We start from the raw sequence: 16,343 nt of genomic DNA, 5'->3' as shown, positions 1-16,343 counted from the left end.
TGCCTCTGGAGCTGCATGTTGATTTGATGTTGCAACAAAAGAGTTTGGTGTGTTGCCACATAATATTGTTAGGTGTGTGCCTGAACCGATACTAACATCAAACACAGCACTGCCTAGGACTACAGTGCACCCATGAATCAGCCAAAGAGGGGGAAAGGATCGGCCGGTCCAGACGGGAAGGTGAACTTCCCTGAGTACCCCGGAGTGTTGAGGCGAGGTGGCCAGTCCCTCCTACAGCAAGCAGAGGCGCCTCGGCTAGCTCCAGGACCCGGCACTGCCGCGCTTCCCCCGGGCCGCGCCCGACCCTGAACTCTTCCCTTGCAGAGGTACCCCCAGCCCCGGGGCCAGAAGAAGAAGAAGGTGGTCAAGTACGGCATGGGCGGCATGATCATCGTGCTACTCATCTGCATTGTGTGGTTCCCTCTGCTCTTCATGTCGCTGATCAAATCCGTTGCCGGGGTCATCAACCAGCCCCTGGATGTCTCTGTCACCATCACCCTTGGGGGGTACCAGGTAACCCGGTCTCCAGAGCCGTCAGGAGCAATCTTTCAGGAGGACACAGATGGGCTGTCCAGCGGTGTTGGGACTGTCTGGATGTCCCCAGCAAGTGTGTCAAATTCAAAATAAGGTGCAGAAGCCGGCAAGGCTAGTTCTGCTCCGGCTGCAAGCTCGGGAGCATCCCTGGAAAGGCACTCTCGGAGGCCAGTCCCCTGTGAGACGCAGACGGGGCTGGGTAGCACTGATAAGCCTCCTTTGTTTTCCAGCCCATCTTCACCATGAGTGCCCAGCAAAGCCAGCTGAAGGTCATGGACCAGACGGTGTTTGAAAAATTCACGAGAGCCTTTTCTAGGGACACCGTAAGTAAACGCGCATATTAGGTCTCTGTGAAGACCTCTGTCCCAGGCTGACCTGTCACTGAGGGCTGCCGCGGCCTGCAGGGTGGGAAGGAGACCTTCCAGGATGGTCCGTCCTAGACAGCGGGCTTCTTAGAACCTCAGAAGTCACATCTGTGCTGCTGTCGGACGTGAGCGAGAATGAATGTCAGTTGAATTCAGGACATTTTAAATTCAAGCTCAACAGATGTTGTTTCATTTCTTTAAAACTGACATTTTAAATCACGTCGTATATTGAGCCCTTGACCATGGTCTTCCCTCAGAGTCTCTCCTAAGAAAGTGATTCAGAACATGGGGCAGGTCTACATAGGTACTTGCTTAAGAATGCGTTCTCTGAATTGGTTGAAATCGATGGTGGGAATTATGGCAAATGTCTCAATGAACGTGGGCCACAGCAGCGAGCCTGCCCCAAGAGGGACCTCGTCACTTCATTCACATGCTTTGTAGTCTTAAGAGTTTCCAGCCAATTTCCTTTGTGAAAAAATAATAATCATTACAGGGACCATAAAAGGCATGATGATTTCTCAAGTTTAAACACAAATGAAAACAAGATGTAGACTCTTGTTTTTCAAAACCAAAAAAGAATAAGAAATATGCCCCCTGCCCATAAAACAGTAACTGTGTTCTGGGGCAGAGCTGTGGCTGACATCATCCTTTCTCTGTATTCCAGATTTAATAATATGACATGATTCCCATCGTCACAATTGTTTTTAATTTAAGAAAGTGGTTAGGCAAACAGATGCTTTATTCTTGTGCAGAATCATTACCAGCCAAGCATGCTATCAGAAATGACCTTGAAATGGGTACGGGGGCACACGCCTGTGATCCCAGCAGCTTGGGAGGCTGAGGCAGGAGGATCACAAGTTCAAAGCCAGCCTCAGCAACTTAGAGAGGCCCTAAGAAACTCAGCGAGACCCTGTCTCAAAATAAAATACAAAAAAGGTCTGGGGATGTTGCTCAGTGGTTAAGCACCCCTGGGTTCAATCCCCAGTACCAAGAAAAATAAATAAATAAATAAAAATGATCTTGAGCAACTAGCAGCTCTCGGGAGAGGGCCAGGATGCCCTGGGGAGATTTTCTTCCTCATGAGAGATTTTTTTACCCATAGTTGAGAGTTTTGTTTCTTGGTGGAGAGGGAAAGCATTGAATTAGAAAGATCCAGAGCTGAGTCGTGGTGGGACACCACCTCTGGCCTGGTCCACCAGCCTGAGAGCTGCCATTCCAGAGGGTTGGAACACAGCAGCGGGCTCTCCAGCCTGGGCATCCCGTGACTGTCCCTCTCCCGGAGGCGTGCTGCCTGCCAGACCACGGCGTCCTAGGTGTAACCTGTTGTGCTTCTGCATTTGTGGTGTACAGGGTGCTTTGCAATTTCTGGAAAATTATGAGAGAGAAGACATAACAGTAGCCGAACTGGAAGGAAACTCAAATTCTTTGTGGACCATCAGCCCTCCCAGTAAGCAGAAAATGATAAGCGAACTCAAGGATCCCAATAGTAGCTTCTCTGTTGTGTTTTCATGGAGTATTCAGAGGTAGTTACTGTGTTTCCATGCATCATCCCTTCCATCTGGACTCGGGTGGGCTGGGCAGGAGAGGAGCGGAGGTGGACGGGCACCTGGCTCTGAGCCCGTCAGTGCTAAAGCTGTCACTCTATCAAAGACTTGCCCAGAATGCCTGTGTCCCTCGTGTTGTGTTTGCTTGCTTGTTGTCCCTCTCCCTGACTTCAGTTTTTGAGGACAGAAGGTCAGTGCCTTCTGTGAGCGCGGGAGAGACCTGGGGAGACGAGAGAGAGCAAGGACCTCCAAGCTGAAGCAGGTCCAGACACTCAGACTCCACAGAGGCTGCCATGGTCTCAGCAGTAAGGGAGTCGCAGCCCCTGGAAGCTTCCACCCAGCACGGGGCGACCCCTGCAGATCCGGCCTCCACGCCTGGAGCGTGGGGGCCGCCGGCCAAGCCTCCTTCCCTCCCCAGGCCCACGGCCACTGCCGCTGCGCCTTCATCTGCACTTGTGCACACGGCCGGTCTTGCTGCGGACCTGTGTCCAGTCTTTGGAGGTGCAGATTTGGAGACCCCGGCTCAGCGCGGAGGCTGAGCCGCTGGGTGCGCTCCAGCAGTCTGGAGTCGGCTCCACACCGTACAGGGACAGGCGTACCTGACACCAGCTTCTCAGTTAAAAAAGAAACGATCATGACAAGGGAAGCAGGACGCCCTCTAGAATCTAAAGTGACTTCTCAGGGAAGCGCACACCACCACTTCAAAGAAGGATTCACAGCACTCCTTCTTTAATCTTACCTCTCCTTTCAAGTGTCCCCAGTTCCTCACCTCTGCTTCTGTACTAGTTGCCAAAACTTTAATTGCTAGTCTTTGAAGAACTCCCAAAAAATAGCAACCATAAAATTTAGAAATAAACTTTTGGCTGGGCTTGGTGGCGTACGCCTGCTCTCCCAGAGGCTCAGGAGGCTGAGGCAGGAGGATCACAAGTTCAAAGTCAGCCTCAGCAACTTAGTGAGACCCTAAGCAACCCAGTGAGACTCTGTCTCTAAATAAAAAATAAAGAGGGCTGGGGATGTGGCTCAGGGGTTATGCACCCCTGGGTTCAATCCCTGGTACTGAAAAAAATCAGTAAAAATAAACTTCTGACTGGAGAGTGTCTTACAAAACATGGATGTGTCTGTCGCCATGGTGACTGACATGCAGAGTGTCTCTTGAGACTCAGACCCACACATCAGGTGGTCTCTGCTGGCCAGTGACTGGCTGTCCTGGGTCTCATAACCTTGGCAGGGGGGAAGCTAGATGGAGGCGAGGTGGACAGAGGGGTCGGGATGACAGCTGGGGACCCTGAGAATGGCGCGGGTGTCGAAGTCTCTCCTCCAGACTCCTGAGTGATCCCGGCCCTGGGCTTTCTTCCTTTTCTTCCACAGGAACATGAGTCTGGGCGCAAAGGCAGAGATAGCCACAGATAAGCTCTCTTTTCCTCTTCAGAACGTCACACGGAAGCACATAGCTGACATGATCGCTAGCAACGACCCGGGCAGCTCAAAGACGCCGGTGTGAGTGTCTTCCTCGTGAATGTAGGGCGCTTCGGCCGGCATCTGCAGCCACACGTGCCTCGCTCCCAGCTCGTGCTGACCGGAGAGGCGGCTCTCTGTGCCCGGGCACATGGCCACTTCTCTTTGGAGCCCCCATTTTGCTAGATTAAAGGGACTGAGTCCAGCCCTGGGTTCTCTCCACCTTCCCTGGGGTTAGGAGCACTCCGCCTGAGGGCCGCAGGGAGCAGGCTCCAGGGGACCATCTGCCCAGGGCAGAGTGCTGGCCCTGGCCTGCTGGCCTTCTGCTGAGACACAGTGTCTGCCAGACCCCAGCCGTCACCATGAGCTGGTTCCCTCCCTCAGCCACTGGGCCTCTTTCTTGGGCCACTAGAAGTCATGGTGCTGGTTCTGGGGCATCTGGGGGTCTGGGAACCCCAACAGGCTCACCTATCCAGACACGGCATGAGCCTGGGATCCTGCAGTCCCCTGCACTGAGGGACACTTCCCTCGAGAGCCCTGTGCAGAAGGAGACCAGCACAGCACTGAACTGACCAAACCTCTGTCGCCTGTGCCTGCCACCTGCTCTTGGCTGCCTGCTGGGCCATCCACACAGCCTTCCTTGTCAGGGAGCCACGGGGCTGAGTCCCTGCTCCGTCCCTCCCGCCCTCTGTTCACTGGGCCTGGGGAGCACTGACCTCATCTCTGGGTAGCAGACCTTCCTACCACCTGAGCACCTGGCTACCTGGATGTAGGGGGGAGGCGGGATGGAGAGGCCAGGGGCAAACAAACCCTTACCCCATGTCAGTGCTGCACTCCAGCCAGGTGCGTGCTCAGAGAGGGCTAGCACAGAGAGAAGCCTGCTCCCCAGCCTGGACAGAATACTCCAGGTGTCTGTCCACGGCCCCCTGACCCACGAGCATACGGGCCACCAGGATGCAGGTCTTGGCAGTGTCCCCAAAGACATCCTTCCTCAGCCACTGGAGCAAGGGCCCCTGAGGTCACCATGGCCTCCCCTGTCATCTCCCATGGGACCTAGGACTCTGTGCACTGGGTCCCTCAGCCCCAGAGAGGCAGGCACAGCTTAGCTGCCATTCTCTCCTAGCCCCTCACTCTTGGTCAGAGACACTTTTTAAATCCTGAAATTCAAGATCAGAAGGGCACTCAGGGTGGTCACAAGCTGCTTTGGAAGATGACAGCCCAAGTGCCCCTCAGCCTCAGGAAGGGGCCACAGCCCTGGGAAGGTGCCGGCAGCCACCTGCCAGCCTGAGCGTCTTGTGCACCGAGTGCACAGGAGCGTCCCTGGGCCGGTGGCCTCCTTAGCTCCAGGGGCTTCCAGGTGCAAGGGAAACTCATGAATCTTGATGCCGATGCGTAATATGAGCCTATAAAGACTTCATTGTTATCTGTTTGATACAAGGTTGAAAATAGCAAAAATCAATGATATGTGTCAAATGATTAAGGTGGGTGAGCAACTAAAACTCAGTTGCACCTTTTTCTGTTTTCTTAACACACAGGACCATAGAAAAGATCTACCCATACTATGTGAAAGCGCCCAGTGATTCAAACTCAAAACCTATAAAGCAGCTTCTATCAGGTAAGAATGAGGACGACCCCGGAACTTTGTACATTTCACTTTTTGTTTCAATGGTTTGCATGCTGAGCCTTTATCAAGTGACTTTCCAGTGATCCTCCCGTGTGTGGTATGGACCTCAAGACCTTGTCTACGCTGGCTGGCATCACTCACTCCCTGAAGCCACACCTCCATTTCCTTGTTACTGATACAAATCCTCTTTGGCTTAAGTCCACATTCAGTGAGTTACTGGCCAGCCCAGCATCTGTTTCCAGTAGCACCTGGGTCTTTCACAAGCCCTGCCCCGGACACTGCTAGGTCAGACGGCCCCTCCCAGCAAGGACAGGAGACTCCGCCACACACCCCCAGGGCTAGCAAGCACTGCAGGTGTCCAGCGTAGCAGCCCTATGGCACCATGCTGTTGGAAGACCTTCGCAGGCCCCAGACGCCCGGGTTACCACAGACGCGTCTCTGGCGGTGTGTGCCGTGTGGCCCAGGGGTGCGGCGGGCTGCACATCCAGCTGTATAGGTCCACTCCAAGGTGGTCGCAGTGAGTTCCTCAGGATGTCTCCTGGTGCGAAACGGCGAATGACTATTCACTCATCCATTTCAGTAATGAAGCCCTGCTCGACTTCTTCATCTGAACTAGATGACACTCAGGCAAAGGTCGACAATGCACGTGTCTCTGTCACCACCATGTCATTCACTGTGTGCAAGGCAGGTGCCAGGTGCTGAGACAAGGCTCATATTTAGTTGGAAAGATGGAGTCAGAGTGAGCAGTTAGAATCCTACCCAGGGAGGAGGCAGGAGTGAGGCCCGGGAAACAGCCTGAGGCTGGACTCCACCTCCAGATACATGTCCTCCTCAACAACAGGCCTGTCTTGCAAGGTGATTGCAGACTCTAGTGTGACCCTCTTCATCATAACTAGTTCTACAGACATTCAGTCTGAGAATACAGGTGACTCAACAGTCATCCCCCACGACATGTCTGTCTCTCCACAAGCTCCACCCCAATGGTTCTGTCCATCCTTGAACCCCCTTCCTCTGAGTCTCAGCAGTGGACCTCCTCACTGACTTCCAGGGTGGATCTAAGCCAACAAGGCTTCCTCCAGGTCCTAGGGTGTGTCTTATATTTCATAAGGTCCTTCCTCTACCCCATTCCCACCACCCCAGGCTCAAGAAAGATATGTCCTCTCTGTTTTCCCAGGTTGGCCCCTCCCTGTGTCAGGTCCCTGCCCACCTCCCTTTCTGTCCTGAGAATGGTTGAGCCCCCGTCTCCTTGACCTTTCCCCTCGTGACACTGGCTCCTCTGCCTGTGAGTGATGTCGGCACAGGTATATTTAGCATAGTTTATAGTCATCACCAATTTACACGTGAGGAAACTGGGGCTCAGAATATGAACTACTCAGTGGAAGCCATGTAACCAGTGTATGGTAGAACTAGACCCAAACTTGGAACCTGTTTCCATGGTAACTGTCTTTGGACTTCAGAACCAACATTATTCCTGTTTCTGAGTGTTCTGAGTGGTTCACCATCTTCCTTGACAAGGACTTTGGCTCTTCTAGTGTCCTGCCATTGCTAACTCTTCTTTCTCCATCCATCTATCCATGTATCCATCCATCTATTCACCCATCTATCCATCCATCCATCCATCCATCTATCCATCCATCCATCCATCCATCTATCCATCCATCCATCCATCCATCTATTCATCTATCCATCCATCCTCCATCCATCCATCTATTCATCTATCCATCCATACATACATACATCTATCCATCCATCCATTCATCCTTCCATCCATCCATTCATCCATCCATCCATCTATCCATCTGTCCATATATCCATTCCTCTATTCATACATACATACATACACACATCTATCCATCCATTCATCCATCTATCCATCTATCCATCCATCCATTCATCCAGCCATCCATCTATTCATCCATCCATCCATCTACCCATCTGTCCATGTATTCATGCATCTATACATACATACATACATACATACATATATCTATCCATACATGCATACATACATCTATCCAGCCATTCATCCGGCCATCCATCTATTCATTCATCCATCAATCTATCCATCCATCCATACATACATACATTTATTCATCCAACCATCCTCCATCCGTCCATCCATCTATCCATTCATACATACATACATACATACATCTATCCATTCATCCAGCCACCCATCTATTCATCTATCCATCCATCCATACGTACATACATACACTTATTCATCCATCCATCCTCCATCTGTCTACCATCTATCCATCCATCCATCCATACATACATACATACATACATACATATATCTGTTCATCCATCCATTCATTTATTCATCCATCCACGCATCCATCCTCCATCCATCCATTCATCCACCCATCCATTTATTCATGCATGTATTCATTCATCTTTCCATCCATCTATTCATCCATCAATCTATTCATCCATCCATCCTCCATCTGTCCATCCATCTATCCATCCATCCATACGTACATACACTTATTCATCCATCCATCCTCCATCTGTCCACCATCTGTCCATCTATCCATCCGTCCATACATACATACATACATCTGTTCATCCATCCATTCATCTATTCATCCATCCACCCATCCATCCTCTATCCATCCATTCATCCACCCATCCATTTATTCATGCATGTATTCATTCATCTGTCCTTCCATCTATTCATCCATCAATCTATTCATCCATCCATCAATCCATCTGTCCATTTATCCATCCATCCATCCATCCATCCATTCATTCATCCAGCCAGTCGGCCAGCCAGCAGACATTGCCTGCCACATATGTCCTGGGCTCCTATGATCTAAACATTCTCCATGAAATTGTGCAGTCACAGTTCCTACACTCACAGAGTGTACAGCTCACCACCCTGTCCCTTGGTGGAGCTGCCATTATCCTGGGGAGAAGTGGGGTCTTCTTAGGATCTGAGCAGTGTGGCTGCAGCTTCTTGCTTGCCCTGTCTTTTACTGCCCTCTGCCCCACCAGAAGCAGTCACTGGCCATTCATCATGGGTTTCAGAACTCTGCAGAGCTGATGCCATCAGTCCTTTCTGAAAGGAGCACCTCTCCCCATCACTTCTCCACCCTGTGTGGTTTTTGCGAAGCAAAACTCAGCCCCAAAGTCATCTACTCAAGGAAGTGCCCATGGATCACACCAACCAGAAGCAGTCTCCCTGGCAGCAGGCTTGGCAGTGCTGGTCCTCTGGGGTTGCCACAGGACCATAAACCGAGTTTGCACACATCGTCTTTACCCACTAAGACACAGAACAATGCTGTATACGATTCTGCAGCCCTAACTTCCGGGACAGTTGATACCTGCTGGTGATGTGAACAGAGAGCCAGTTCTAGCCAAAGCCAACCTCTGTCCACTCAGCTGTTTGGGATTGTCAGCACCCTGCTCAGACAGTGGGTCCTCCCCGTCTCCCTGTGCTTCGGCTGCCACACGCAGAGCCATGACTGGCCTCTTGAGCTGAGAAAGGACCTGCCTGCACACTGAGGACCTGCTCCTTTTCTGGGTGTCCCTTGGTCCCCATCCTGGAGCCACAGGCTGCCCAGAGTGCCCCAGTTTTGCCATCTGAGAGCCGTTGGTGCACATCAAACCTTACAACTCTGATGTGACTTGGTTTTGTCTTCCTTCCCTTCTAGAGAACAATTTCATGAACATCACCATCATTTTGTCCAGAGACAATAAAACCAACTCCAACAGCGAGTGGTGGGTTCTCAACCTGACGGGAAATAGGATCTACAATCAGGAGTCCCAGGCTTTGGAGTTGGTGGTCTTCAACGACAAAGTCAGCCCCCCCAGCCTGGGCTTCCTGGCTGGCTACGGGTAAGCAGTCATTTAATAATGAAGGGTCACGAGAGCGTGCTTCCGAGCCGTGACGTCCAGGACGCCACGCCTGTGCTCTGCTGAGAGCTCACCAGCTGCATGGCTGCCTGGTTACAAGGTGAACATCCTTCGCCCTGTAAGGAGCCTGAGGCCAAGAGATCAAAGCGCCTGGCGCGGCTTGCCGGGCCAGGGAGGTGGCGCTTCCTCCGTGCCCTCCTGTGGGGCACCCTTTGATGCGATTCAGCATCCGAATTTGGAATCAGGCATAGGGTTATGGCTTTTCTGCTTTGGTTGCCTCTAGCTTTTAGTAAGTTTTGAACCTGTGGGAACCATCTTGTTATGTTCTCATGCTGAAATCCCGAGGCTCATCCCCTGCAAGACACAGCAAAGCGTGACATTTTCCAGGTAGCCTCATAGAAGACCATTTCCCACTCAGGATCTTACAACAAACATGAATCTCTGAGAAAGGGCTGTTGAAGTGGGAAGAGCTCGTTCCAAGAAGTATGCAAAGCACAGTTGTGTTTCTGCCCCATGCGTCTTGCTACCGCGTGCCACTCGCCACCTCTTAACTGCCGCACGTGGTCCTCCTCACGGTCTGCTTTTCTCTTTCAGTATCATGGGACTATATGCCTCCGTTGTCCTGGTGATTGGGAAATTCGTCCGGGAGTTCTTCAGTGGGATTTCTCACTCCATCATGTTTGAAGAGCTCCCGAATGTGGATCGAATTTTGAAGTTGTGCACAGATATTTTTTTAGTCCGAGAGACAGGGGAACTGGAACTAGAAGAAGATCTCTATGCCAAATTAATCTTCCTGTACCGCTCACCAGAAACCATGATCAAGTGGACTAGAGAAAAAACAAACTGATACCGCAGGACCCAGACTGCAAGCGACGTTCACGTGTGGATTTTTTTTTTTTTTTTTTTTAAAGCACAATACTCTCCTAAGAGCTAAGCATTTCTCGTTCCAAGAAGTGGCTTCTCTTCTGACGGGTGGCCCAGGGAGCTGATGTCCTGCAGCCAGGCCACCTCGTAGGCGAGGCGCTGCTGAAGAAGTCGTCAGCAGTCCGTTCTCTGAAATCAGGGCTACTCACTCGGGTTCAGTCAACAGTGTCCCGCCTTCTGCTGGACTTTGTGAAAGAACCAGGAATGGAACCCTCCCCTCAGCCACAGGCAGGCGGGAAGGATGCCCGCGCTCTGCCCAGGGGCCGTGCCTTCTCTGGAGGGGGCCAAGATGCCCCTCAGAGCTTGGCGTGGTGGGGGCAGCTGCAGAGGGGCCTGGGCAAGCCTGGCACACGGACACTGGGCCGTGGCGAGAGGAGGCAGGAGGCTCAGCCACATTCCTAGGGGAGGGGAGAGGGAACCCAGGACCCAGAGAGCACGGAAGGATAAGCCTCATTCTAAGCAAAAAGATCCCATTAGCAACACTCTTACTGCCTTATCTCAACTGAAGACTGATAAGAAATCCTTCCACGAAACACCAGTGACTTCTCAGGAAAAAAAAAAAAGCAGCAAACAAACCCCAGGCCTCTGCAGCGTGGCGCACACCCTGCCCGGTCCCTGCTCCACCGACCAGCAGGTGGGGGCCGGAGCCACGAGGCCAGCCGGCCGTGGGAGCAGGGAGACTGGCTCCCCAGGACTGAGGTCACCCCGCTCTCCTGCCCGCAGCACGCGTCTCCCACTTCAGTGACTTAAGCAATGGGTTTTCCAGTATGTGACTTTTTCCTTCCTGTTTTTCAGGTATATCAAAGAGTTTACATATTCCAATTCACATTTTTACATCTGAGACGGGTTTTTTTAAGTTCATAATTATGAAAGAAATATGTATATTAAGCTTGGGGAAATAAAAATGGCCTTTTCTTAAATTATTATCATTGGTAATACATCCTCTTCGTGAAATAACAATGTAGCATGAAAAATTTATGACTGAAATGTAGTTTCCATTCCATATTAAAAATACAGTTTCTGAGAAGAATCATTGGATGGGATAAAATATGTCAAAAAACATGATCCTGTGTAGTTTGGGTTCAGGGCTCACTTAAAATAAAGCACATCTTGCAAAGTCATTTAAAGATGCTCTTTATTGTCTTTTTTGCATGGAAGTGGTTATTTTCAATAGAATACACAAAGAGTTCAAAAAACAGATAAGAAACTGCTTCTTGGGGATTTTATTTTGTCTTGGTTTTCATGCCTGCGCTCTGCGTGAGTTAAGCAGGAACAAGCGATAACAAAGTAATTTGCAAAGAGGGAAGTAGGCAAGAGAATGGGAAGCACTAATATGTAACAGCAGACTGCAAATGATGCTCAGTGTCTCCTAGAGAATCAGCCACTTCGTATGTGTTATGCTGTGAGGGTCAGCCAGCTTCTCCCCAGTGGAGATAAGCTGAGTCAGTCACTGTGACAATACACTCAGACCACTCAGTGGAAGTCAGTGACTTTCTGATTTCCCAGCAACATGAGGAATCGGAACACGTATCTGCTCGTGGCTTCTTTCTATGAGAAAAATCAACAAGCATCCAGGCCTGGTGGCAAATTTCTGTAATCCCAACAACTTGGGAGGCTGAGGCAGGAGGATGGAGAGTTCAAATCCAGCCTCAGCAATTTATGGAGGCCCTAAGGAACTTAGTGAGAACCTATTTCAAAATTAAAAAAATAAATCAAGTTAGAGATACAGCTCAGCAGTTAAGTACTCCAGGGTTAAGTCCCCTGTACCAAAAAAGTCAACACGGAATTTCCAGAAAGCAGATCATAACACGTTTAAAAAAGAGTAGAAGCAGGAAATGCTTCTGAGAAGACCCCTAGAGGTCCAGGCTGCCAGAACTGAAGCATTCCTCAGGGAGACAGGTTCCCCGTTCAAGGGGAGCCTTGGAGTGTGCACCAGGGGATTCCTGTCCCTCTTCTCTCTCTGTTTGCATTGCTGGAGATAGAATCAGGCCTCAAGCCCTCTGCCAGCCAGCAAGCCCCAGCCAGAGGGGAAATACTGAAAGAGGCCTTGCTGAGCGGACCTCAGGGGAGGCCTCGCTGGGGTGGATCCACAGAGCACCAGGCGTCTTGCTCAGCCAGGACCAGGCTGAGTTCCCAGCCGTGGGTCCCTCACCTCCTCGAGCCTCATCCGGTCGTAGGAGGGGCCCGCAAGCTGAAGCAGGGCTCTGAGGATTAAAGGGCCCTGCCTCGGCCACACAGCCCATATCAAAGCCACCTGCTGCTGCCCTAGAGGATGGACGCAGAGAGGAGGAGCCACAGGAGGATGTTCTGGGCAGTGGACCCAGGAGCCCTGGTCAGAGAGGAAGGTGGTGTTATGGAAAGGCACTCGGCAGGAGACCAAGCCCCAGGGAGGGCTTGCTTACCCTGCAGAGCAGAGCTAGTGCTCTGAAGTTCTGGGCCCCAGCGGAGGACACAGGGGGCTTTTCAGTAAGTCTGACATAATTTCCTGACCCTTCAACACTGGTGGGTCTGAATTTTTAGCCTGTGTGACAAAAGGCCACGCACAGGGAATTTACAATAGGCAGTTCCCAGGTGCAGAAGCAAGACAGCAAGACGCCCGCGAGGGTTACTACAGAGTGGCCTTCAGCAGAGGCAGCGGAAGCTCAGGAGGACGAGTCCACCTCCCCCAGCGCCCTACCTCTAGAACTAAGCCTCTGAGGTCAGGGTGTAGACGGCAGTTAGTAGGCATGGCAACCTGCGATTTAGACCAGCCATCAAGTGATGCGGCTACAGCCCAGAGTTCAGAAGTTTCAAGGCGTAAGAAGCGCTCTCCTTACAGGCACCGGTCTGGCCTTGAAAGCTGGTCACGGGGGTGTTGACCTTTCCCCGAGGGGAGATTCCTGGAGACAGTGTTGATGCCCGATCGACGGGAATGGGCGGATAGGTTCCCCGTGAGAAGCTGACCCCCGCGAGGCCCCGTGCTCCACCGCCTTGCCCTTATCATTTGCTGCCATCAGGTTGGCTTCTTGGTCAGCAGGGCAGTGGGGACAGACTAGGAACTGCGGTGCCCAGGGGCGCGAGTGTGGCTGTGGACACTCAGAGCCCGCGTCAGCACTGCTCTGCCGCAGCCAATTCCTGTCCATGGCCACTTCACCCTGGACAAGGCTGCCCACTGCACTGGGCTCTGAGGTCAGAGAGACTGGTGGCCACACAGCCTCAGAGCCTCTGAACATGCACCAGGCAGGAGGGAGGGACCTCGGGTGCACAGTGTCCCCCAGGCACCCCGAGACCGAACAATCCTCCCAGGACCTTCAGGATCTCACAGCTAACAAAGAACCTGGCTTTGCGCTGGGTGGCTTGTTGTTCCTCATCCCTTGAAGGGCTCATGAGCATGACTCATAGATCAGCTCACGCGTGGAAAGACGGCTCCAGAGAGGACAGGATGTAGGAACGCGTGACTGTTGCCCTCGGGATGTGACCCGAGACTCAGGTCTCCCGACGTGATGGAGATGAATCCCCCCCCCCTCGCCTACCTGCCCCCTCACCTACACGACCCCTCACCTGCACTGCTGGTACCCAGGGCTGTGGAGCTCCAGTGCCACAGGGAGGACCACCCTCCACCGTGTGTCCACCGACTTGGAGGAGCCAAGCCCAGGATCCCTCCGTGCCTCGGGTCACCTGGCTCTCAACACACCAGGAGGGGCACTTTGCCAAGTCCCCAGGATGGCCAGCCACCAGCTTGGATCAGCCAAAAGGTGAGGTGGAAAGGGGTCGACGGCCTTTGGAAGGCGGTGTCCACTCCTGACGGGCGCAGTGGGCAGGTGACCTGGGCTGCAGGGGTCCGTTCGGGCCCTGGGCCCTGCTTCCTGCAGGGAGCACACAGACCCCAGCGGAGAGCCGGGCTGGGATCGGGCCTGCTGGGGGCTGTGCCTGGAGGCCTCCTGCACTGCTGGAGCAGAGCCCAGGGGCAGGGCTCTTCCCACCTCCTGGCTGAGGAGACTGGCTGTCTGGGGTGATGCCCATGCCACAGAGCCCATGCCATGGCCCTGGCGCCCAGCACGCTCGTGACCACAGGCCGCAGAGCCAGATCCCCAAGTCCAACTGTGGGAGCACAGACGAGGGGCAGCACCCGACCCCCGACGTAGATCTTTTCTGGCCGTGCTTTGCGGCTGGCATGTTCCCCCAGGCTCACCCGCCATAGGCTCCGTCTCGTGGAACAATGTCCAGATGTGGGGCTTTGTAGAAATGATTGGATTATGAGGGCATTTGATGGATTAATCCACTTGGTGGATTAATAATTTGAATGGGCTCCTGGGAGGTGGTGAAGACCATAGGCAGGTGGGGCAAGGCCAGAGGAAGTAGCTCACTGTGCATGTGCCTCTGGGGACTGTCTTGTCCCCAGTGCACAAGCTCTCTCTCTCTCCTCTCTCTCTTTCTCTCTGTAGGACTGGCTCCTCTCTGTATGGCGTGGGCAGGACATTCCCTAACCTTGACCCATGGCACTTGGTGAGGAGCCCTCTCCTAGCCATGACTACCCCATCTACCGTCTCCTGCCAGGACGCGTCTCTCTCCGTCTCTCCTTCCTGGCTACCATGACGTGGCTGCGTTCCTCTGCCCCACCCTTCCGCCATGGTGTTCTGCCTCACTCGGGCTCAGAGCAGGGGTGTTGGCCGACCTCGGCCTGCACCTCTGAAACCTGAGCCTGCAAGTCTGTCCGGCGTTTGCGCCACAGCAGTGAAAGCCGACAAGCACACGAGGAGCTCGCGTGTGGAGCAGAGTGGGGACACTGACGTCAGACACCTCCTGCAGCACTTGCCTCTGCATTTCCAGCTGATGCAAGGTTTGCGGCAGGAGAGTGCTGGTCGACTGGGAGCACCGAGTTCCCTGAGAAAGGCAGGCGTCACGATGCTCTGAATGACAGCTGCCGAGCAAAGTAGGCGAGTGCTGCTCGCTGGGTTGGAGCCCACACTCCAGGGAGAGGAGAGTGATTGCAGGGCTCACTTGAGCCTGGGACCCTGGAACCCCTATGCCGCCCACCACAGCAGCAGCGGTCATCGCCTCAGGCTGGGGTCAGCCTGGACCTGCCCCTTCTGGGCCCCAAACCTCCCACTGGTACTGGGTTTGATTTCTAGACCTTTCTCCCAACACCTGCGTTCAGACTTCCACGCTTCTGCAGCTTTCGTCCAGTCTGCTGTCTAGAACCGCAGTGTCCTGCTCATTCTGTGCCGGAATTGACCCATTGCAAGGACAAACCACCAGGCTCTGCAGGCCAAGCCCTTAGTTCCTCCCCCACGATTAGCCGGCAGCTCCTTCAGGATTTTCCCCAAATCAGAGAGTGTGAGGTTTAGGATGGATGTGATGATTGGAAAACAAAAGGGGCCTGTCCCCATTGAAGTGGAGGTACCCAAGCAGACAGGACACTCACCTCTGACTCCTGGCCTCTCTGCAATGCGGGCCCTGTGCTGTGGCACCTCCTGCTGACCCTCACCACTGACCGCGCACCAGGTGTGCAAAGGGTGGAGGCTCCAGGTCCCTCACACCACAGCCTGGGTCCACCTGGAGCCCTGGGGGCATCTCAGTTAGAGACCAGCCGGAAGTTCCAGCACAGCCAGCCTGTGCGGCCAGGCCAAGTCTGCTCCAGGCGGCCGACCACTCCTGCTCTTCTGAAACAGCTGGACGCAGGCGGGCAGGCCTGAGCACAGTCCCTGTGGTTGTCACAGAGCCCCAGGGGGAAGCGGTGGTCACAGCAAGGAGAGGGCCGCTCACCAGGGCACTTGGGGCCAGAGCACTGCCCAGGTCATTCCGAGGGAGACCAGCTGTGTACAGTGAGAGGAACTTAGGATGGCTGGCAGACACTCGCGCCCTACTGGAGGTGTGGCAGATGGAGGAAGTGGAGACGCGGTAAGCACAGACGCAGAAGTCCAGACCCCATGCCCAGGACCCCAGACTCGGCCCTCCTTGCTCCTCTTCTACAGGCCTGCGTGTGCTCCTAACTGCTGTTTAGGTTCCTTTTGAGAACGCAATCAGAAGTCAGAAGGAATCTGTAGAAGCACAGAG

At 53.2% G+C, this 16,343-nt stretch overlaps 1 protein-coding gene across 1 annotated transcript in view; it reads left to right on the top strand.

Annotated features, from left to right (window-relative positions):
* PIEZO2 (piezo type mechanosensitive ion channel component 2) overlaps positions 1–10,293 on the top strand; it is a 356,262-nt gene extending 345,969 nt beyond the window's left edge. The window contains exons 48-54 of the mRNA XM_079108940.1: positions 325–513; positions 765–857; positions 2,250–2,422; positions 3,812–3,940; positions 5,434–5,513; positions 9,182–9,365; positions 9,978–10,293. Of these exons, the coding sequence (XP_078965066.1) occupies positions 325–513; positions 765–857; positions 2,250–2,422; positions 3,812–3,940; positions 5,434–5,513; positions 9,182–9,365; positions 9,978–10,230 (1,101 nt within the window). The 3' untranslated portion in view covers positions 10,231–10,293. The remainder of the gene's footprint in view (positions 1–324; positions 514–764; positions 858–2,249; positions 2,423–3,811; positions 3,941–5,433; positions 5,514–9,181; positions 9,366–9,977) is intronic.
* The last annotated feature ends 6,050 nt before the right edge of the window (positions 10,294–16,343 follow it).

Source organism: Sciurus vulgaris (genome assembly GCF_902686455.1).
Source record: "Sciurus vulgaris genome assembly, chromosome: 13".
Classification (NCBI taxonomy): Eukaryota; Metazoa; Chordata; class Mammalia; order Rodentia; family Sciuridae; genus Sciurus; species Sciurus vulgaris.
Note: the sequence above shows the minus strand (reverse complement) of the source record. Positions and strands in the feature narration are given on the sequence as shown.